General features: G+C 38.7%; 1 protein-coding gene across 1 annotated transcript; it reads right to left on the bottom strand.

Moving 5' to 3' along the window:
• Positions 1–1,170: 1,170 nt before the first annotated feature.
• Positions 1,171–22,098, bottom strand: nfx1 (nuclear transcription factor, X-box binding 1). The gene is made up of 24 exons (XM_077229123.1): positions 21,931–22,098; positions 20,456–21,385; positions 19,677–19,838; positions 19,145–19,228; positions 18,878–18,983; positions 18,500–18,571; positions 18,273–18,412; positions 18,070–18,169; positions 15,385–15,602; positions 14,551–14,648; positions 14,434–14,464; positions 8,109–8,191; positions 7,914–8,022; positions 7,668–7,787; positions 6,941–7,020; positions 6,545–6,775; positions 6,022–6,095; positions 5,627–5,725; positions 5,255–5,296; positions 4,136–4,231; positions 3,648–3,714; positions 3,405–3,550; positions 3,133–3,237; positions 1,171–1,308 (listed from the first exon to the last, which is right to left on the bottom strand). Exons 1-24 carry the CDS (start codon positions 21,950–21,952, stop codon positions 1,233–1,235), a joined length of 3,291 nt encoding a protein of 1,096 aa, XP_077085238.1. The 5' UTR covers positions 21,953–22,098; the 3' UTR covers positions 1,171–1,232.
• Between the last annotated feature and the right edge of the window lie 1,734 nt (positions 22,099–23,832).

Raw genomic sequence — 23,832 nt, forward strand, 5'->3', positions numbered from 1 at the left:
TATACTTCTTTGTTATCAGAACAGAAGTTACATTTTTTCCTTTCTTGCTGTGTTCGTATTAACTGGAATACATGGAGGCAGTTTTCTATTGACGAATTCTTTTCAAAAGATTCTTCTAATGTATTTGCTATATCCATTTCCTTTGTCTGAAGAATATCTTGTTTTTTGATATGTTGTATATTAAATCCATTTCTAATGCCCTTCATTTGACGAATCATGTTCCAGATCCTCTTCATGGGAGTATAACATGTTAAACTTGATACAAATTGTCTCCAGCTTGGTTTCTTTGCTTCATTTATAGTTCTGCGAGCTTGAGCTCTACAAATTTCAAAAAGTGTAAAATTAGTCGTTGATGGCTGTTTATTAAAAAGTCTTTCCGCCTTTTTCCGTGCCCCGATAGCTTTTTTACACTGCTCATTGAACCAAGGGTTAACCTTATAGTGCGATTTAGAGGATGTCTTTGGAATTGTTTCATTTGCAATATCAATTAACTGTTCAGTAAAAGTTTCTATAGAGTTCTGGTTGTCTTGAGTTGCTGAAATTATTTTTTCATAACACATGATATTGAAAGAAGGCCAATTTGCTTTTTAAGTTGCCACCTTGAAGGTCTTTGTTGAACATCCAATTTTGTAAATGAGGTGATAAGTGGAAAGTGGTCTGAAATTGAAATAAAACTGAAATTCATTTTCTATGGGCAAATATGCGGCTGAAACAGGTCGCCTAGTGCACCCCAAATTTTTCAACATTAACATTTTAATATAACATTATAGTCATTATGGCCTTTAGAAATTTTTTTTTTTGAAGAGGTGGGGCAGTGCCCTATAGGCCCCTGTGGCCAAATTCAGTTTTCCTTAAAAAAAAAAAAAAACAGAAATGCACATTCAGAATGTTTTAAAAAATGTATATGTTATATATTATATATATATATATATATACACACACTTATATAAAAATAATACATTACTTTATTAGTTACTTGAAAAAAGTAATCCGATTACATATCTCACATTACTTATAATTTGTCACCCCGAAAACTTCAAATAGAAAAAATTAATTTTAACTCATATATGTTTGCTCTTTGGTAAACCTAACATGTCCATAAATCACAGCTGTAGATTCCCATTTTCTTTGTGTTCAGAACTATGACACTACAGTGAAAAGAAGTCTATGGACTTTGGGCAGTTTTATTTTGTGATTGTTATTACAGTGACTATTCAAAATCAAAATCCATATCAATCCTGCACATCAAAATAATCAATTGTGGGCTCCTCTTTAGATGGTTTCATCCAAGCGTTACTATTGTCAGCCCTGAAACAAATATGAATAAATAACTTTATTAGTTATGATACACTTTACACTCAACAAAACCATTCATATTATATTGATATACAAAATGAATAGGAAAAAACATCTGTCCAGGCCATACCAATAAGTATTATTTACTATGAATGACAAGAGTGTGGATTTACCAGAGGACTTTAAACAGTCCACCTCTTACAGTATCAACAGCTCATATAAATAATCACACTGATAATGTACGATAGGGCCTTAAAGAGTAATCGTATACACTAACGTTCAAATGTTTGGGGTAAATAAGATTTGGGATACCTTTAGGCTATGTTTACACGGAAAACGATCTGAAGAGGAAACGCAAAAGTGGCGTTGCGTTATCACTTTTTATTCTGCGTTTAGACGAGCGTTATGAGGGGAAATCCACGTGCATATGGTGACGCAAAAGTGTGTGAAATTCGATGTAGTATGCACTCCAGGCGGCTAGGTGGCAATGTAAAGCACTGCCACACAACAACACAAGTCTGCACGCCTGCGTACAACCTTCCTTCTACTTCTCTCCCTAGTAGCGCGAAATCAAAACATGGTGAAGCGAACTGCAAAAAGACTCTTGTATGTTTATCAGAGCTGCTAGGGCAACTTGAAGGTCCGACGTATGGAAATAATCCAACATGTTGGTTGTTATTTTCCTGTACTGGCGCATGCCTGGGACGTAAACACGTACGCGACGAGAGCCACCGTGAGCAGATTTGCGTTTTTACCCTTTAGACGGGAATGCGACGGTGGAGCCTTTTTAAGATTTCCACTCTGGAGGGTGATTTCGTTTTTTTGCGTTTTTAAGCCCCAAAAACGCCGTCACTGTGTAAACGAAAGGCAAATCTGGTAAAATATTTTTACGTTTTCACCCGGAATCGTTCTCGTGTAAACAGGGCCTTGTGAAGTTTGTTTTTCAGCGATATATATTCAAATATGAAAACAATTTCACCAGATGATTTGAATAGCTCTATTTGTAAAGAATTAATAATTCTAGAATGACTGGGGTAATTTTGTAGGAGAGAGCATCTGCATTGAAATTTGTTTATTATTTTCTAGCAAAGATACAATAGAAGAGTATACAAGAAGTATAGCGATTTATGTTTTTCAGGTACATCTAACTAGTCAGGTACAAACATTGAGAAATCAAATGCAAATTAACACTGCATAGTGTTCACTGTATAAATTAAATAATATAATTAATATAATTAATACAATTTATCTATGTTAAAGCTAAAAAAGTGGTTTTCTCTTTTGTTGTTTGATTAACATTGGCGACAACAAACAGCTCCGGGTATATTAGGGTGCTGTTACTTTAAAATGAATGTATGGATCCAATATAATGATAAGCATATTGTTTACAACACATAACCAATGGTGTTTACGTAGATACTTGCGGAAACAGACATTTTGGCTTAATTTTGCATACACAAACAATTTCTATTTAAAATAAATTCTCTTGTTTGGAACCTTCTATTCATCATAGATTCTGAAAAAAAAGATCACATTTCCACAAAAATATTAGGCAGCAACTGTTTTCAACATTGATAATAATAAGACGTGTTTCTTGAGCGGCAAATCATCATATTAGAATAATTTCTTAAGGATCATGTGACGCTGAAATTTCAGCTTTGCATCACAGGAATAAGTTATACTTTTAAAATATATTCAAATAGAAAACTTATTTTTAATGTATATATTTTATTACTATTTTACTGTATTTTTGATCAATTAAATGCAGCCTTGGTGAACATAAAAGACCTCTTTCAAAAACAATAACAATGAAAACAGAAGTGTGTGTGAACCTACTTGCTGTTGTGTTGTTTGATGTGGGCAATGGGAGGAGGGGCTCTGGTAACAGTTTCCCTTTCAATCAAAGCAGCCAGAGTAGTGTTAGGACATGCTGATTTCCCCCTGAAAACACAACATATAGAACAATCATGTTCAAGAGTACCCAGTGCTACTGACAGGGCATATGTCATCCTCAAAGTTTACTTGTGTTTGCTTTTATACTTACCAAAAGAATAGTTTTTAATATTACAGTTGAAAGCCTAATCTAAAATTGTATAGTTTTTGCTGACCTGATAGCAGTGACCACTACATTACGCTTGGGTTCGCTGTCATAGCTGACACTTTCCACACCATATGCCTCAGCTAGCTCATGGATAATTCTCCGGTGTTCACGCTTCATAGGTGGGAAACAGTGACTCCTTTTAGATGGTTTACCCTGAGGAAAAACACAAATCACAGAGCTCAAAAAATTATGTTTGGATAGTCGATTTTAAAAGAACTATGTATGGTGTGATCATTAGTTTACATCTTACCTTGTTAGCCAATTCAACTAAATTTTTAATCTCTTCCTCAACTTCACTGACGAACTTGAAATCTTTCCTGTATAAATAAAAGTGTGAGTGATCAGGCCTTCCCCTGGCTTGGTAGTAGACTAAATATTTAACATTTGTGTGTATATTCTACACTTCAAAGCAAAGAAAAATGTGTGCAAGAACCCAAACTCAACTGCCAATGCTTTAGTGCACAGTTACTACTGCTGTTGAGCCATGATACATTAATTAAAGAAAAATAATTTGTTCATTTTAAAAGAAGGATATGATCTCAATTTCTATGTTTGGACCATGGATCCTTTTGAAGCATTTGGCAAGTAATAGAACTTAAGTGTAGTGTATCAAACTGCTTTCAAGAATGCAACAGAAGTATTGCAGTAAAATGGTTGGTGTCTTCATCATGATGTCTCATACAGCCATAGATTTATTCTGTTGATGCGTTCTTGCACTATTTTAAAAATCTGAACCACCTTGCATCCTCTTTGAGAGAGTCAGTAAATTTGGAAGATGTTGACTTGTTGAAGGGATCCACTGTGTGATCAATCTGCAGGGCCTCAGCCAGCCGCCTAGAGACAAAACAGAAAACATCATAACCAGCGCACACACATAGACACATCTACTAATATATACAGGTACAGATAGAGGGAAATTATGAGTAAGGGTGTGTTCACACTTGTAGTTTGGTTTGCTTGGTTAATTGTACAATGTGCAAGCAGATTCAATCTAAGTCTTCTAACAAAACACGATCGGCCACTTTAAATGATAAAAAAATTGTAATTTAGGCATTTATTTATAAACATTGATCAAATTAAGTGTGTGTGCTGTTTAAAGGTGGGGTATGTGATTTGGAAAACGACCGGCAGATTTTGAAAATATACATTTCAAATGGCCCTACCTTCCTTCCTCCAACGCTGGCCCTGACTCCACCCATTCGAAGAACATGCATCACGCTTTACTGACGAGATGCGCATGCGTCACAAGCTTTGAGTAAGCGCACGAAGGGGGTCACGCACGCTGGGGGGAGGGGTGTGTGGTACGACCGTTTGATTGACGAACTTACTGTCCAGTGATTCTAGGTGGTCTTGGAAATGATTGGCTGGAGTTGAGTTCTGCCCGTTCCACAGATGATTAAATTGCTTAATTTTCATTTCAGTGCTTCTAACGCAGTGGCTTTAAGTGGGTTAGGAAAAGGATTAAGTTATTTTGAAAAAATGGACAAAAAAGAGAATCACATACCCCACCTTTAAAGGATTACATGCAACACCCTGAAGTCATACCCTTAGTTAAGGGGAAACCACAACTTAAGTCTCATACTTAAGGAAAACGCTCGAGGTGCTTTATGCCACCCGGCACTGATGCCTGTACAGAACTTTGATGGGCAACAATGGAGAAAAAACAGGTATTCTTGAGCCTTCTATTCTTTTTAGGGTCACATCTTGTGACATCATGTCCCGTTTTTGTTTTGTTGACATGTCTTTGGTCCATGTTGTTCATATATTCGCACTAACAGAGTAATTACAACAGGGTTTGTTTTAATCATGCCAAGTGTGAACACACCCTAAATAAGCATTTTTCATCTTTGAGTTCACCTGTTCCTCTCCAGTGTAGCGCACTCTTGATCACACTCCAATCTGAATAAGAGAAGGTCCAAATAAAAAGGATACTCAACAACTGTAGCATATTACAAAATATCCGTCAAACTTCTGAGGTAAAAGTTATTAAAATGGAGTTCCTTATGAAGTTACCAGCCACTGGAAATGTATTTAATCATCAAAAACAATTTTACTTGCATTTTGTGCTTGGTGAGTGTCCAGTTCCCTGCTCTCCTTCAACTTTGAACTTGTCAGAAACACTATTCACTAATGCTGTCATTCACAGAAGGTAAACACGGACCTACAGACTACTCTTCTGGACGACTAATAAAAACAAGCAATCTAGCCAGCTTTAGTTTGCGAGTATACCTGGCCTTTTTTTGCTCCTTCTTTGTGAGCTGTCCAATATCAACAGACTCTCCCAGCTGCATATCTGACAGCTTACTGGCCACAGCAATAGCTGCATATCTGCAGAATATAGACATGGAAATTGTGTTTGACCTCTGATAAACAAGATTGTTCAACATTGCTAGCAACAGTCTTATTTGCAAATGTATATCATTCATTTTATATGCATCGCCTTGTTGTGACTGCACACAATTAGTGTTTAGCGCGGGGAGAGGGAGAGAATAAGAAAGAAAATAAACTGCTGGTGATTCAGCCAAATTATCAACACAAGGCTTAACTAACTTAAGTCTGTATCAATACTATACTAAATTACACTAAATGTCTATGAAGGCTTTGATAGCTTGACGTGTTTTAACCTTTGGTAGGAACTGGCTGCATCAGCACAAGGGACGGTCTCTTTCTTGCGACCACAGTCACACTGCAGTGCCACCTAGAGATTGAAAATAAGAAAAAAGTGCGAGTATAACGTAAGGCTCACCATTTTGATAATTTTTTGGTAAAGAATAATTGTGTACAGAAAATGCAAACGTAAACGTTTACGAAAAAAAAAATATAGCTGAGGAGTTATACTTGTGCTCAAAATATCTGATTCCTCTGATCTGTTTTCCACACTTGAAAACAACAAATAAAGATTAATAGTGAAAAGCTATAACAAACAACTATAATAGATGTATGTGAAAAACATAATTTACTGCTTCATCCCAATACTTTATATAATCTATAACTTTTGTCTGGTGAGCATGTGCCAGACAACAAGAAACCTGCAGCTGAGGAATCAGATCAGGCTACGGCTGAGGAAACAAAGGACCACTTTGAGCAATAACTGCATGTTCCATCAATAACCAACTGAGTAGATTTAGGAAGAGGGAAAGGCTGTACCTTGGCACTGCAGATATTGGTTGGACAGGGGATTCCTGGATGGCAGGGAGCAGCACAGGGGTGCCCACAGCCAGGTTTAGGATGAGTGCATGGCTGCTTACACTCTCCATCTGCCTGGCATTCCCCGCGGTGGCATATCCTCTTACACCGATGAGAAGTACAAGGTAAGAGCTTCTCACACACTAAACCACATGAGATGTCCTGTAGGTGGCATGGGATGTTACTCCTTTGCTAGGGAGAAATTTGAAAATGCTGATGATTTGGAAGTTTCCTTTGAATAGAGTGCTAGGATTTGATAGGAAATGTATTGCATTTAAAACTACCTACTTTTCAAATGCTAAGCTTAAAATGTAAAAAAAAAAGATAAGACTGGCTTGTTTTAAAACGTCTTTTTACCTCATGATTACCCATGCACCACTTCTTAGTGAGGTAGGTACAGGGAGGACATCTCTCATCACTATGGCATGAATGGAACACTATGGGAAAATCATATAAACAAAACCATTAGCTGCAACTTTACAATTCATATGACTTTTCAAAGGTTTAGGGTCAGTAAGAAAATAATACTTTCATTATGCAAGGGAGCATTAAGTTGATCAAAAGTGAAAGTAAAGACTTTTACATTGCAACAGAATATCTCTAATTCAAATAAATGCTGCTCTTCAACTTTCTATTCATCAAAGAATCCTGACAAAATATATCATGGTTTCCACAAAATTATTAAGCAGCACAACTGTTTTCAACATTGATAAGAAATGTGTCTTGAGCAGCGAATCAGCATATTGATTTCTGAAGGATCATGTGACACTGAAGACTGGAGCAATGATTCAGCTTTACCATCACAGGAATAAATTGCATTTTAAAGTATATTAAATAGAAAACGGTTATTTTTATCTTTAAAAATATTAGAAAATATATCAGGAAGTATTTGTAAACAAATAAATGCAGCCTTATGCAACGGTAGTGTAATTTTCGATTTTTCGATTCAGTTCATCGTTTACTTTAGTACGTTTCAATGTTTGCAACTTTCATAATCAACCATATACAGTATATGTTTATAAATCTATCTTCACATATATCTGTTATTAAGTATATCTGTGATTTTCTGAGCAGGCAGGAGTACCTGGGTGATCACAATCATGACTCCGGGTACACAAGTTTTTACATTCAGGAGGTCTGGTTCCACAAGGGATGGGCGGGAAGAGCACAGTCTCCCCACAGAAGCATGCCAACTCGTCAAAGCCTTAGAATAAACACACACAATGCTGATATGAAGAAAAGGGATGGACATACATCAAGATGTTCTTGAAGGCCAGGCTCTTTGGCGAAAGATTCAATACACGGGTGTCACCCTGGTTGTAAAGCTTACTGGTTTGCCAACAAGGCTGGCAGTTGCCACGGTGACAAAGGTCCTGACATCGATGTAGACCACAATTGAGCTTGTAGCCACAAATCATCGAGCACTTATGCTCCATATCCTGATAAAGACAGAGAATGTTTATTTAAACCTGTCTCGTTATTATTACACCCAGATAAAACTTTCATGAAAATATAAAACACTCACCACACAACACAACTCGCCACACTTGTGCCTGCCGCAAGAGCGCTTCTTGATGCAGCGTTTCTCACAGGTAAACACCATGTCCTCTGTAGAGTGCAGTACATTAGCATTACACTTGCTACCCTGGAGTAGTACATATATGGCGGCAAATCAATGTCAATAAGAACTGAGCGCACAACTGATGCTGCCGCGCGCGGTAAATGACTTTCACGAGAGGATAACAGATCTACATGCGAGGAAAGGGGAACTTGCGAGCCCATTCATACCCTGCTGGCGCTCATGACATCTCCTCTGTACGCAATACAAGCCCGCATGATCATTCCACACGATCTCGCGCTTGCTCTGCTCTCGCCTGCTGCTTTTGCTCGCTCAAACTATTTTATTTTTGACAGTCGAGGGGCGGGACTTACTGTTTTAATAACCTCAAATGTCATTGGTTACTTCCCCTTTTCCAGAAGTCAGTTGTGATTGGACGCCTGTCCAATGACTCATAAGTCACTTGACTTTAAACATCACTTAATTTGTTTTATTGATTGTGGTTTATTAATGTGTAATGTGATTTAATGCATTGTTAATGTAGAATATATTCTTACCAGATACTTTATTAACAGAAAGTCTTACTAGTGATTGCATCGTGTTGTCAAGAGATATTTACAGACTGTAACAACGCATTTCCATGGTTATTAGCATTGTAAATCTACCAAAATTCTTATGAATCTTTCCATAATACAAATGGTTCATTATATTTTCTATTAAATGTAAAAGGGGTTCTGGCTTCGGAAGTTAAGATACAGTACACAGCATTAATAATAGCTTACAAATGCCTTTTCAGAATTTGTTACCGAATACAGATGAACAATATTAAACCCAGCAAATTATTAAACCAAGCTTAAACCCAGCAAAGTAGCTATTACAACATTACATAGTGATCTTAATCATCTAACTTTTTGTAAGCTAATAACTTATGAGAAAGTATGAGGCAAGTACAGTACACAGCATAAATGATTACATCCCATCTTAACATAACTTATCTTAAAAAAATAAAATGCATTCATGCTGCCAGAACCCCTTTTACATTTAATAGAAAATATAATGAACCACTCAAAATTGACAAAATAGTAATACACAGGATGAAAACAAAAAGCTTACACAACAACTCTTGCTTATTGATATAAAAAAGTCATTTATCTTTCATCCAAAGCCCATGTTATATTTACAACTATTTAATGGACACTTTTTACATACTGAGGTTCTCAGATTCAATTTAATTTTGGTTGGATAAACGTAAATAGTGGTAAATGGGGGTATAGTGGTAATGTAGTGGTGAACTACAGCAAATATTACTTTGCATTCCAATTTTTCTCCAATTTCTTTTAGATATTTTATGCCAATGACACAAATCATAGTGTTATAAATATAAAATGTAAAAATTCATAAGAATTTTGGAAGATTTACAATGCTAATAACTATGGAAATGCTTCATTACAGTCTGTAAATATCTCTTAACAACACAATGCAATCACTAGTAAGACTTTCTGTTAATAAAGTATCTGTTAATAATATATTCTACATTAACAATGCATTAAATCACATTACACATTAATAAACCACAATCAATAAAACAAATTAAGTGATGTCTCAAGTCAAGTGATTACAAGTCATTGGACTGGCGTCCAATCACAACTGACTTCCGGAAAAGGGGAAGTAACCAATGACATTTGAGGTTATAAACAGTAAATCCCTCCCCTCTAACTGTCAAAGATAAAATTGTTCGAGCGAGCAAAAGCAGCAGGTGAGAGCAGATCAAGCGCGAGAGCGTGTGGAATGATCATGCGTGCGCGCGAGAGCTTGTATTGCGTGCAGACAGAACCCCTCTACTCTGAACTCTGGTGGAACTAAAACCAAAATTCGGTACAATGGGGCTTAATAGGGAGTGAACAGGCTCTCTGTTCACTCCCTAATAAGCCCTATTGTACCGAATTTTGGTTTTAGTTCCACCAGAGTTCCACTGGGGGCGATCGCCCATGAGTGCAAGATGAATGGGAGTCTATGGAGCTAGACGGCTAAATGTCTCTTTCACCCGATTGCCGTTGAGAAATCTCAGATTTGATTGTAGGTTTTGCAAGTTCAACATGGGTTATAGGTCGAAAGTTGAATGAACGAGTACTTATGTTCTTTCGATTTCTTACAGGTTGAGTTGTTGCTGCCCATTACGCTAGCATTCTGCTAATGAACGCTGATTGGTCAGTGAAGGACTGATTACGTCCATAGATACCGCTTGATGGCATCGTGGCATCCGAAGCGGGACCAGAAAATTTACACGGAAAATAAATTGAATTTTGAGTACTTCTTGTGTTATTCTTGTGTTAGGAAACACAGGATACATATGGTATAGTATTGCCACCTTAAAAAACAGCAACCACAACCACCATTGTCCCGCTCAATAGTGCTAAATATCAATAAAAATTGAAAAAGGAGAGAAAAATGCCTCGCAGGTGTGCAATGATAAATTGTTCTAATAGTGGGCAAGGGTTGTCCTATTTCTCATTTCCCAAGGACGAAAAAAGGTAATGTATGTGCTCCTGTGTTAATTGTCAAATATATACAGTATATATATATACATATATACAGTATATATATATATATATATATATGTGTGTGTGGGGGGGGGGTATTTTCGGCGCTGTCTTTTAAAACAACAAAAACTCTTCTAGCACGTGTATTTACCCGTCTCAGCTGTGTTGTCGATGCCTCGAGAGAAAAGAAAGTGCAGAGCGCGAAAGCACCAAAGTGACTGAAGGATTGCTGTAAATCAGTATCTCTGGTGGTACGATGTGTATGACATCATTGACATTTTAAAATACTTTTTAAAGCAAATAAGTGACTACTTATTTCTAAGACCAGCAATGAGTCATTTCTTTGCATCTCCTTTCAAATACAACATTCAAATTACTAGACAAAAAATTATATCCTGAGAAAAGTTGATTCTGAGGGGTATAGCTCCATAGACCTCCATTCATTCTGCACTCGTCCTGTGAGCCCCTCATATGGAACCAGAGTGGAACTGCAACCAGTTCAGAAGCCGGAAGTTTACTGAGAGTGGAAGTTCTCCCTTATTAGACATTCTCTGGTGCAGAGATGTCCTGAGCACGTGCAGGCTATGAGTGAGCTCGCGATTTCCTGTTTCCTCGCTTGGATATCTGTTATCCTCTCGCGAAAGTCATTTACCGCGTGCGCCAGCATCAGTTGTGCGCTCGGTTCTTATTGACATTAATTTGCCGCCATATACATATAGGGTCATATTTACTAACAGCTTGCACCAGTGCAAACCCTCTTTTGGCGTTGTAGGGGTGGTAAAATGGCATTTTCACAAAATGTAAAATAAATCTCTGATGTCCCCAGAGTGTGTGTGTGAAGTTTTAGCACAAAATACCCAACAGATATTTTTATATACCATGTTAAAGTTTTCCCTTTTTGAGGGCAAGCAAAAACGCACCGTTTTCTACCTGGCCCTTTAAATGCAAATGAGCAGAGCGATTACCTCATGGAGACACACTAAAATGACAGAAACTGTTCTGCCTTTAATGTTAAAACAGAGTCAGACAAAGAAGTGACAACATGTAGAATGCAACAGGACGTCTTTGAATGGTTAGTTGATGAATTTATGTTGCTGATGTGGAGTTAACTATCTTCAATTAGGAAATTCTGTCATGTTAATCTATAAATCGCTCGTATAGGAACTGTTGTGAGATGCACACAGAGTGACTTTCTATTGCATGTGAAAAGAAAGATGCTAAAGTTTGAGCTGACTCACAAATACACTCTTATACAACAACTTTTCCTCTTCTCAACATGGACTGCTTGTCCCGGGGGCGGGGTTTATGTCCAGGTTGCTGATGTCACTAAACCCAGGAGGAATGTCGTGTAGTCCCTACCAGCCGTTTGTTGTAGTCCTGTAGCAAATACCTGCCTTTGCTTTGAACTTTGAGCGTTGTAACTTTGCAGATGTTGTTTATGCTCAAACAGCAACATTTCACACTAGCTAAAGTTAGAAAAGTGAAATCATATTTTACCACCTCTTTAAAAAAAAAAACTACAGTCAGGATCTACTAACGACCTGTCGTGAAAAATTAGAGCTAAAAAGGCGTGGACAGCTATTTTTGTGGCTGACCTTATCGCATATGCAATTGTAGGAGTTTCTACGGTGAGAGAGCTCAACATGCTGCAACTGAAGAAAACGCATGCAAATAGAAAAAAACACCTGCAAATTAAGAAAACATCTTCATCAGTTTCACAACACACGTGTGCTCCAAATACTCACAACACAACCAAATACAGAAACGCGCTGCAAATAACACAGACCACAACGGAAACGATTTCGGGGGAACCAAACAAGTGAGGAACCCGGCTGGGACGTGCTTATTGCTCGTGAGCATCCCTATGCCCTACTCCCTTCGAAGGGCAGACGGCAGAGCTCTTCAAGTGGGACTTTGGAGTGAGCAGGGCCATTATGTAGCCGTTTAGTAGTAGCACCTCATTGCAGTACACGAGATCCAGGGGGCGGAGTTGGATCCAGATCTAAGGGGTGGAGATGGGTAGGATTAGGGGTGGGTTTAGGGATCAGGGGGCGGAGATGGGTAGGATTAGGGGTGGGTTTAGGGATCAGGGGGCGGAGATGGGTAGGATTAGGGGTGGGTTTAGGGATCAGGGGGCGGAGATGGGTAGGATTAGGGGTGGGTTTAGGGATCAGGGGGCGGAGATGGGTAGGATTAGGGGTGGGTTTAGGGATCAGGGGGCGGAGATGGGTAGGATTAGGGGTGGGTTTAGGGATCAGGGGGCGGAGATGGGTAGGATTAGGGGTGGGTTTAGGGATCAGGGGGCGGAGATGGGTAGGATTAGGGGTGGGTTTAGGGATCAGGGGGCGGAGATGGGTAGGATTAGGGGTGGGTTTAGGGATCAGGGGGCGGAGATGGGTAGGATTAGGGGTGGGTTTAGGGATCAGGGGGCGGAGATGGGTAGGATTAGGGGTGGGTTTAGGGATCAGGGGGCGGAGATGGGTAGGATTAGGGGTGGGTTTAGGGTTCAGGGGGTGGAGATGGGTAGGATTAGGGGTGGGTTTAGGGATCAGGGGGTGGAGATGGGTAGGTTTAGGTATATGTAAGGTGGATCTTGATCTGGATTCAACTCCTCCCCTTGGATTCCGTGTTCTGCAGTGAGGCCCATCTCGTTTGGAACGCACTTGATGAAGGGAGCAACGAAAGACAAGTAATTTCCTCATTATTTTCACCTGGGATGTTCCCAAGACAACGCAGCACATTGTCCATCAGCTGAACAGCTGTTCTGACGACAAATATAATGCTATTAACATAAAGGTTGCAAATACATTTTTATTTTATTTTTACTTTACAAAAAAAATTAAAATATGCGTTATATATCTGTGTCTCGTCAACATTACCCTACATTACCTAACATTTCTTATGAAACTTTTCTTTATGAAAATTTAAACATAACATGAAACAATTTGTACAGTGTAACTGATGTATAGATTAATATCTTTCCTTCATGTTCTTCTTTATCTTTTTTATTTATTTATTTTAGTTTTCAGCTCACTGCTCTTTTCTCATTTGTATTCTGTTGACATTGAACATATTTTTAATACATTTTGTATATTGTATACAAGTTGAATGTCATTAAAAATGTAATCTCTGTATGTTTTGTGAAAAAAAAACCCAAGTTAAAATAAATAAAATAAAGTAGAATTTTGAGCTGTAAGCATGTCCCAGCCGGGTTCGTCACTTATTTGGTTCCCCCGGAAGCATTTCCGTTGTGGTCTGAGTTATTTGCAGCGTGTTTCTGTATTTGGTTGTGTTTGAGTATTTGGAGCACACGTGTGTTGTGAAACTGATGAAGCATGCGTTTTCTATTTGCATGCGTTTTATTCATTTGCAGCACGTTGAGCTCTCTCGGCCACCGTAAGTTTCCCTTTCAGATGCAAAATTTATTGGAGGAGAGTATTTAAATGAATCATCAATTTACAGTTAAGTCAATTTACAGGTATTTGCGCCATTATTTACCACCCAAAAAAGCATGTCTTAAACGCATTAAACGCAAATTGGTCATTATGGAAATTATCCGGCTGCGTCTTTGTTCTTTAATTTGCACGTCGTCAGTAGATCACACGCAGAACTTTCCACTACCATCTGCGCCTTTTTGGAATTGCACTTTCAAGCTAATTTGCCCTGTTTAGTAAATCTGGCCCATAATGTGTTAAATGAATTGTTAGTTTCATAAATATCCACCCTGTTATCACAATCACCCAAAGCCTTACCTTCAGTCTGAATTGCTGCACAAGGAACTTCCTATGAAGAAAAAACAGAGTATGAATTACATTTGCAGTTTTCAGAACTTATCTGACTTTTATGCAGCAGTACAATAGCAGTCCAACCTTGCTATTACTGCCACATCTGCATTTAATAGAAGATGTCAAAGAGCATGGCCCACAGCTGTCCTCATGGCAGAGCTTTTCACACAAGTGGACAGAATCTACAGCAGATCAAACACAAGTGCAAAAGAAATAACAGTTTTGTTACACTTCATGCTTTTGTAAGACAATGAAAATGTCAAGTATTTACTCCCAACTGTAGAGACACTCTTTCCTTGAGTTTGAAAATGTAAATATTTTTTGCAAAATATATCCTTGAGCAAAAATGTAAATATATAATATTCTACCACTATATAGTAACAAGATGACAATAAAATGTAGACCTTGTTCCCTTATAACTAAGTCATAAACTATAAAATGTGTGTGTGACTCAATAATACTTTGCTAGCTCTTTCCAAAAAAGTTTCTCAAAACCTTTTCTTTCCTATTGTGACGTATATCCAAGTGAAACGGCTTCTGGAACGAGAAAAAAAATGTAGGGCAGAACTTCATTTTGTCCATCGGAATTAATTTGATCATTCTCATTTGTTAATTGCTTCAACCTCATGTGAGTCACAGGTTGCTGGAGGGGAGGAATTATTGGTCCCATATCAAGAGAAGAGACGTTTTTGTGAGGGGTAGGGGAAGTTCATGTTTTTGATTATAGATTACGAGGGCACATTAATTTAAAAAATAATGACATGCATAGATCATTTATAATACACATTGCAATATTCCATACAAAATACGATCTGTCAATTTTGATATCATAGTGACTTTAACTGAGATCAGAAAAATAATTTTAACAACTAAACTATATTTCAATTCAATTTATGTACATAAAAAACTGGCCCATACCATCATCTCCACATGGCAGAGGCTTGTTGCAGGTCTTGCTACAGGAGGGGATGGGGTCAGTACAGGTCTTTCTCTCTGGGTAGCCAAGCTCGAGAAGCTTAGAGACTGGAGTCTGTCCACATGAACAACTGCGTACCAGCTTGGGGCTGAGTGCACACGACTGGCACTGCCCAGGGTGGCATGGCTGCTGACAGCGATGAGACTGGCAGTCTAGCATCCTAGAGCAACAGATTGAGAGTTGAGAGCTCGCAAAATAAAATTTTACTGAAAATGCATGCAAAATTAATGAATACAAATATCTTTAGAAAATAACCCAAATGTCAAAAATCATTAATGAAACATTAATAAATTTTTTTTTTTTTAAAGTCTAAAAAACAAGGCAAGTTTGATATCAAGGCTCTGCATAGAGTAATGTTTTAAAATGATTTAATGTCATTACTAGGGGTGGGCGATATATAACGGTTACGGTAGACATGATTAACCGGTAGAAATTTGTCAACCGGTAGAGATTTTGGACTATCGCGATTACACTCATGAGACGATTCTGTGATGTGCTTTGTTTAATTTACAAAGTAAAGACTATGCATAGTTTTTTTTTTATACATTTGATTACTTTATTCATTTTATGTAGCATTTCTAGTGCTTTAAGTTTTTCTCGTCTGCACAGTTCTCGTCTGCACAGTTGTCCTTTATCTCCAAGGAGTTTGAGTGTTCGGAGCAACGACTGACCAGCAAAGCCCAGGGAACTGACCTCCACTGGCTCACTGCTACCCCTTTTCCACCAAAGCATTTTAAGAGCCGGTTCGGAGCTGGTGCCTACTCGCGAACCAGTTCTTTGTGTTTTGACAGCCAAATCACCGGTTCTCGGCCAGGAAAACAGGTTCCAAAGCGGCACCAACTCTTTGCTGGACCAGAACCAGAGAACTGTTCTTTTACCAAGTCATTCTTACGGCGGGGGCTGGGGGCGGGTTTAGATGTGTTCTAAACATCTTTTCTGACCGCAAAGCCAGGAGAAACATTTGCAGAAACACGATGTAGTCCGCCATTGTAATTGTTATGCTAGAAGTCGGCGCAAGCGTTTCTAGCTTTTCTTAATTTTTTTTTATTGAAAACATTATGTAAGCAAAGAAGAAAACGGTCACAATATAGAACAAATAAACAGAAAGAAAAAAAGACACAAGACAGGGGTACATAACTAATCAGAAAAGATTATATATCAAAGGAAAAGATTAAAAGACTTACATATTTCAATTGTTTTTAAAGCCTTCTTGGTTCACGAGTTAGAGATAATCCCAAAGTAATGTTGTACTTCCAAGCGTTTCTAGCTGAGACGTATATCGACGTACACAGTGACGTAACAACGTCGTTCGCTGGGCGCTCTAGTCAGTGGAAAAACAAACCGGTTCTGAGAAGGTTCGCAAGTTGAACCAACTCCAAACCAACTTTGAACCAGCACCAGTTCCGAACAAGTTCTTTTTTGGTGGAAAAGGGGTATGCGTGCTTTCCAACCGCCACTCCTGCACTCCTCCACCAGCTCCGCATACTCTTGCGCTCATTTTCCTCCTCCAATCTGTCTTCCCAGGGGACAGTAAGCTCCACAATGATCACCTGCCTGGTTGGAGTGAAGTAGCCGTGATGTGATTCGGGAACTTAAGCTGCCTTCCCAGATCCAGTTGAAGTTGCCAGTCTCTTGCATTGGCGAGTAGCCCACCTGGGGAGCGTGGCTGCTGATGTGGCTTCTCCCCAGCTCTGACAAAGGAGATGGTATGCTTGGAGGGATGCTGACTCTTACTGCTCTGAATCGCTGCGGTGATTGTATCTGCCAGAGCTCTGAGGACCTGGTCATGTCGCCAGCGATACCACCCATCCCCCAAAGCCTTTGGACAGCAGCTGAGGATATGCTCCAGTCTGCCACTCCTTTGGCACAGATGGCATGCTGGAGAACCTACCAAGTCCCAGCGGTGTAGATTGGATGGGCTGGGTAGAAGATCGTACACTGAACTGATGAGGAACTTGATGCGCAGTGGTTCAGAGCTCCACAACTCTGCACAGGTGATCTTGCGCTACTCGGCATTCTCCCACCTAGTCCAAGCACCTTGCCGTTTCATGCCGACCATCTTGGTCAGGCGGTCTTTCTCCGCCTCTGCACACACCTCGTCCTCATACTTTTTAGAGGATAATATTATTTTATAATTTTTTATTGACAAATACTAGATTATGTTTTATTATGAACTTTTAGCATGAAGACCAAAGTTTCAATTATTAAAAGTGTGTGCGTCGACTTTTTGTGACAAAGGTCAAAACTCCTGTAATGATGTAGATTGTTTGAGGTGCACTCTTGTCATAAATTCATCTATTACTGTTCCTACATAATTTGTAACAAAAAAACAGTGCTAAAATACCTATTTAGGAGTCTTAGACCTTTCCAACGATAAATAGTTTGTCATGATTAGATTAGGATTTATCTGTAATATAGTGAAGTAAACTTAGGCGTCCTGGTAGCAGGAAGGTGACAAAAATAACTTAAAACAAACAAAAAAAAGTAATAAAAAAAAAAAGTTATTTTTATTAAAGCAAAAAATAACTATATTGTGATATATATCGTTATCGTGAAATAAAATTTATATCATACACCACCCCTATGTCATACATTGAAAAGTGAGATTTTACGTTAGTACAACATACTTTCCACATGGCTTGCAACACGAGAAATATCCTGATCCATCAAAATTCTCTTGATCAGTTCCACATGCCACCTCCCTGAACACCACACCACAGAAGCAGGCTAAAAGGGTACAAATACATTGCTGGAGAATTACAACGTATAAAATTAGATTACTGTTTAGACTCTGAAACCAATAAAATGACACAAGGACTACTGTACTGACCTTGCTGAACACGAAGTCGGCAGGGTTGGCATGGCTGTGAGTGGCACACCTGGGCACAGGAGTGCTCTGAGCAGTTCAGAAGAGCCCCACAGACCTCTTCACAAAGCAAAGGTCCTGCCTGACTGCAACGCACCTGCTTACTGCACACACAAGAAAACGCTGTTGTTTTGCCTCCATATTTCTGGGTAAAGTATTTCATAGAGTTAATTAGAAATAATTAATCTTACCTCATTCTCCCACAAATGCAGGATTTGGTGATAAAAGCAGGGCATTGTGGGCAGGGCCCAGGATGGCACAAGCTACAAAGCACAAGAGAAAGTCTTATGCAAAAATGTCAACACTGGATTGGACCCATGTCATTACACTTCATAAATCACTATCATAAATATAGACAAAATCATAGCTGTGCAAACATTTTTAAAAAGAAATCGAGTTGCCTTAATGACTAGTTGAGTAATCACTCTTAAGGAAGCATGTATATTAATTAAGCTGGGTTCAAATTCATTAGACATGTTTCTTATGGTGTGGTCACAGAGAAATTTTGGCAAATGTACACAGGCAAAAAAGGTCCACTGTTCATTGTTAATGTATGGTTTTGTGCTTACATGTTACAGGGGTGATTGCATTCTGCTCCACTCCTCTTTTTCCCACACATATCTCCACAGCTATGAGGGATCTCAGTGCGCTGAAACTCAGGATTGGTCACTTTCCCTGTTCATTAAAATGAAAGGTGAATAAACAAAAGTCTAGAGAACCTTCAGTTTTACAGCATTATCCATTAAAAAAAATAAAGCCAAATTATCATTTCACAAATTTCGAAAGATTAAGAAGAAAAAACATCATGTGGGGTGCAGAACACAAAATAATCTTACCACAGAAGCAGGAATACACATTTGGGGCTTTCAGTGCCACATGCTGGCATGCAGGACAACGCCAACCTTCAGTGCCAATGCCATCTGTAATTATTGAACCATTTAAATTTGTTATTAAACTATGGTTACTGTTGTCCAACAGACACTGTTGAGTGTTAGCCCACTGTATTTGGCACTTGTTTTTTTTAAATCCTGTATACAGTAGCCTGCCAGTATAGTAAGTTAAAGTCCATACAATGCCTCCAGGAAGCCATTTCAGGCATGCAGGACCAACTCCTGTCTACTTTAATTGGTAAAATACTGAAATCTCAAAATTTCTCAACAAAATCACATATTTGAAATAAACAATAAAATCTGACATAAAGTCTTGCTTCTTACAGTCAAATAAGTGTCATCTTAAGCCTTAAAAAGCGGATATTTCAGGGTGATCCTGCCAATGCACATATGCAGTCCAAAACTGGACTCTTCTAATGACAGCTATATATAGTCTTTGGTAATGTCCTCTATCCAAGATGAGAGGTGGTTAACGTACCATCAGCTTGAGATGCAGGTGAACGAGCCCATTTCTTGATGCAGTTAAGGTGGAATACGTGGAAACAGCTCTGACAACTCCAAACCGGAGCCATAACACGGATAACTTCACAACAGACCATACACTCATACTTTTCCTCTGTAAGCTGCTCAATTAGACAACCTATATAAATACACACACACAATGTTGAAGATGTTAAAAGCTTGTCATTAACAGGGACAGAAAGACTGTCAGACTCATTTGTCCATCATTAAAGGGATAATTCACAGCTGGCCAGATGAGCTTTTACTAAAGCATTTTTTAAAATTGTGCTCAATGAGAAATGGCTGTTGAATTCCCTTTTGTCAGAAAGGTAAGAAAACTTCCAACACCCATAATGCACTGGGCACCACCCCTCAGTCCATCTGACTGTCAGAATGCATAAATACAATCTTTAGTAGAAACAAAAGCCTGGGACCTGTCAAAAGTCTGACGGATGATGCAAAATTACATGTTTTGTGTAAAATAAATGGGTAGATCTGACAACAGGTAACATGAAAGAGTGCACATTGTTAATTTACATATAGCCTAATACTGACTTTACAACAAAACAAAGCTGGTTGAAAATCAGCAAACTTGTCCTTTAATTATAATACATTATAAATTATCATAATTATCAAAGTATTTACAATCAGTGTGTACAGAAACTGTATGTTCTAGAGAAGTGACAATAATTTGTAAAGGTGCAACAACAAATCAAGAAATTGTGTGTGTGAACTTCCTGACCTAAAGCATATCACCTGTCTGTGTTTCTTTGCTTTTGGGAGGCTCCATGCACTTCACTGGTCCTGTTCTTTGCACAGGACCTCCACCTCTCCTCGGCACTGGATTCTGCAGTAGTGCCCGTTTCCCTCTCGCACCTTCTCTGTTCCTGTTGGACTCCTCATGTCTTTCACTGTCATCTTCTGCACCTCTCCTCTCCTCTCCTCTGATCTGAACAGGTTCTCTTTCTCTCCAGTTACCCTCAATCCCATGGTTAGGTATTGGCCCTTTCCTCTGGGAACTGGACTGTATGCGGCGGTCCCCACCTCTCCATCCCTTATGGTTCCTCGGCTCAGGCTCTGGATGTTCATGAACTGCTGCAGGCTTTGCGTCTTCTCCAGCAGCCTGGTTTTCCTGGTTCTCCTCCCTATCCCTGAGCAAAGGCTCCTTTATCGATCTCTCAGCTCTTACTTTATTGGGCTTCTTCCGTCGGCTGTCTTGATAAGACTTACTTACATCTGCTTCCACGGTTGTTCTTTCCTTCTTCTCATCATCTGTTGATCTGTTAGAAGTGGGCGTATTGGGTCCCTTAGGACCACCAGCTCCACGGTACCTTCCTGACCAGTCACTATCACTTCCACGTTTTGTCCATCTCTCACTCTGAGGGTGACGATCATTATTGCGCCCACCATCTACTCGTCCTCCTATTTGTCTTCCTCTGCCTCTCCCTCTTAAGCCTCCTCTGATGGCAAGGTAAGGAGTGGGTAATGTATTGCTGGAAGGGTTTTCAAACTCATTTTGACTGTAATCAGTCGCACTGAACTGTCTAAAGTGATGATGAGGCCTAACATGTTGAGCCCTCCAGTCCTGACTGTGGTCCAGTGGCCTGCAACTTCTACTAGAGTGGGGCTGCTTGGTTTTAGCTTGTGGTACAAACTCAGCAGACTCTGGATTCAACTTTGATGTGTCTAAAAGTGAAGACAAATGGTTGACATGATTATTTTATGCCATTTTACTTTATAACTATAGCATTATCTATATAGCCATGACTAGAAGCTTTGTAAGCTCTGAACATTATGTACACTCTGATACTGACACAGCCTTTTTTGCAACATGCTGTAACGTCACATAGCAAAGAATAGACGTCAGCTGCTTTTCTCTATAGTATTAGAAGGTCTGTCAAGTTTCGACCAGATAGAAATAGGATTCATGAATTTACTGACACTCTTTCGTGCTTTTCACTTGTTAACCAACTTCCTTCCACTTCGACCTTATGGACGTGACGTGACGATGACTGAATATTATTCTCTGAACTGTGAAATAAATCGCTTTAAGTTGTTAGAAAACTTATATTTATTTGATCAAATACTCAAATAATATTGCTTAGATAAAAGGCTGAGTTCACCGTCACATTCGTAAACACACACACACACACACACACACACACACACACTTCAATGTTACAGCTAACGTTAGCCGTTTTGAGTAAGTTAGCCGTAACCGCTTACGTTACCTGTAACGAATGCTTCAGCCATTCAGCCGGAATTCAAGACAGTTTAGACGAGATTTTCTCAGGACTGCTGATTATGTGATTATTACACCGGGAAGCCGATAAAAAAGAGACACAGTATGAATACCGATATATTAGGAACTACACTGCTTCTTCTTTGATTTGATTGGCGGTTGGCAACCAGCATTTAGGAGAATTACCGCCACCTACCGGACTGGAGTGTGGAACAGATTTTGTGCAAACTACCATAAAACCCTACTTAAAAAAAATAAAAAAAATAAAAATAATTTAAACAAAATTAATAAAAAAAACGATATTCTTTCCATTAACCCCGTATTTTTCAGATATTTAATGAGGTGTTTTGATATTCCCCATACTTTATGCCCAAGGAGATTCTCAACAGTGAATCTAAGCTTAGCTTTCTTTACCGCTGCTGCTAGTTTCCTCCTTGCCTCCACATAACCTCTACACTCAAACAGCACATGTTGAATTGTCTCTATACTATTACATTTTATACATTGTCCAGTTGGGTGTTTACCTATTTTATAAAGTGAATAGTTAAGACCTGTGTGTGTGTGTCCTATTCTTAAGCGCGTAAAGACTGTCTCTGTCTTCCGGCACCCACCCAGTTTTCTTCCCAGACCAACATGTTTCTGTATATTATATAGATGTCTTCCAGTTTCATTTAAATTCCAGTATTCTTGCCATATTTTTTGCATTTTCTCTTTCATGACCTTTTTAGCTTCCGATTTACTTAGCAGAACCTGTATATCAACCGACTTTAGGAACTACACTGGACTGTGCTGGTGCTAGTGGTACTGAAACTGTTTGTCCAATCAGAAGACAGAGGTCACTGAAAGAGAGACATGTGACTGCAGCGTCACACAGCTATGACTCACGTGATATTTTACTTTCTCAAAGTAGGCGAGATGTAAAGTGATTTTAGTTATTTTTTGTACAATTTATGCTTTTCACTCCTAGTTGTACTATGTTACATTACAAACATAAAAAGACATTTTCAGAAAAATGTTAATCAGTATTAATGCTTCAATATGATTAGAGACAGTTGCATTTACTGATCTGTATAGATAATTATACAGATCAGTGGTTGCATTCAGTATTTTCTCATAAAAAATGCATATAAAGAAAATAATAGTAGCTCTGAAAATCATGCCCTCACTTGAGATAAATAGCCCTGCCTACACCAGTAATATAAGTATCTTAAAAGGATAGTTCACCCAAACATGAAAATTCTGTCATCATTTACTCATCCTCAAGTTGTTCCAAACCTGTACGAACACAAAAGAAGACATTTTGAAGAATGAAGAATGCCTTATCGGAGATCACATGACTAGCAACATTTGACTCACTATTTAACAGACCTGTTATTGGACTCTTTCGCTAGTGTAGTTAAGTAATCAGTGCTGATTGTGAATTTTTGCAAATAAAGTGCAACACTTTCGATGTCCCAACTCCAAGCCCATAGGCCCTTAAGGAGGATAGTTACATTGTGTGCAGTTGCATGCCTTTATGCGCCATAACTTTCTATGTGGGCATATTTACTTTTATGTACTATAAATACATACCGTATATAATATAGTCTTTAAAGTCCCAATGAAATCAAAATGTAATTTTTTTTGCTTTTAGTATGACTATTTTAGCCTTAAAGTTATCTAAGCTAGTGTGCTCCAAAACAAAGACAAAATGCCCATGTAGAAGATACCCCTGGTTTTACAGACAAGGCTTAAGCTAGTCCAAGAATAAAATGCATGTTTGTGCTGTTAACTGAAAACAACTCTCTCCGATGTATCTTAAAATGTGTCAGTGTCTTTGTTTTGTCTCAAGATGCACACAACTAAGTTTTTTGTCTTCTAAGGCATGTTTAAGCTACCTAAATGCCCTAAT

Source organism: Siphateles boraxobius, unplaced genomic scaffold, assembly GCF_051911475.1.
Source record: "Siphateles boraxobius isolate OS27281-9 unplaced genomic scaffold, OSU_SipBor_1 130, whole genome shotgun sequence".
NCBI lineage: Eukaryota > Metazoa > Chordata > Actinopteri > Cypriniformes > Leuciscidae > Siphateles > Siphateles boraxobius.

Bases quoted from the DNA above. Each gene is read 5' to 3' on its own strand.
- nfx1 (XM_077229123.1), bottom strand. From the start codon at position 21,952: ATGGCTGAAGCATTCGTTACAG. The intron at 8,023-8,108 runs GTGAGTGTTTTA...TGTCTTTATCAG, and splicing joins GTGGCGAGTTGTGTTGTGTG to GATATGGAGCATAAGTGCTC. The intron at 6,776-6,940 runs GTAAAAAGACGT...ATTTCTCCCTAG, and splicing joins GGTGCATGGGTAATCATGAG to CAAAGGAGTAACATCCCATG.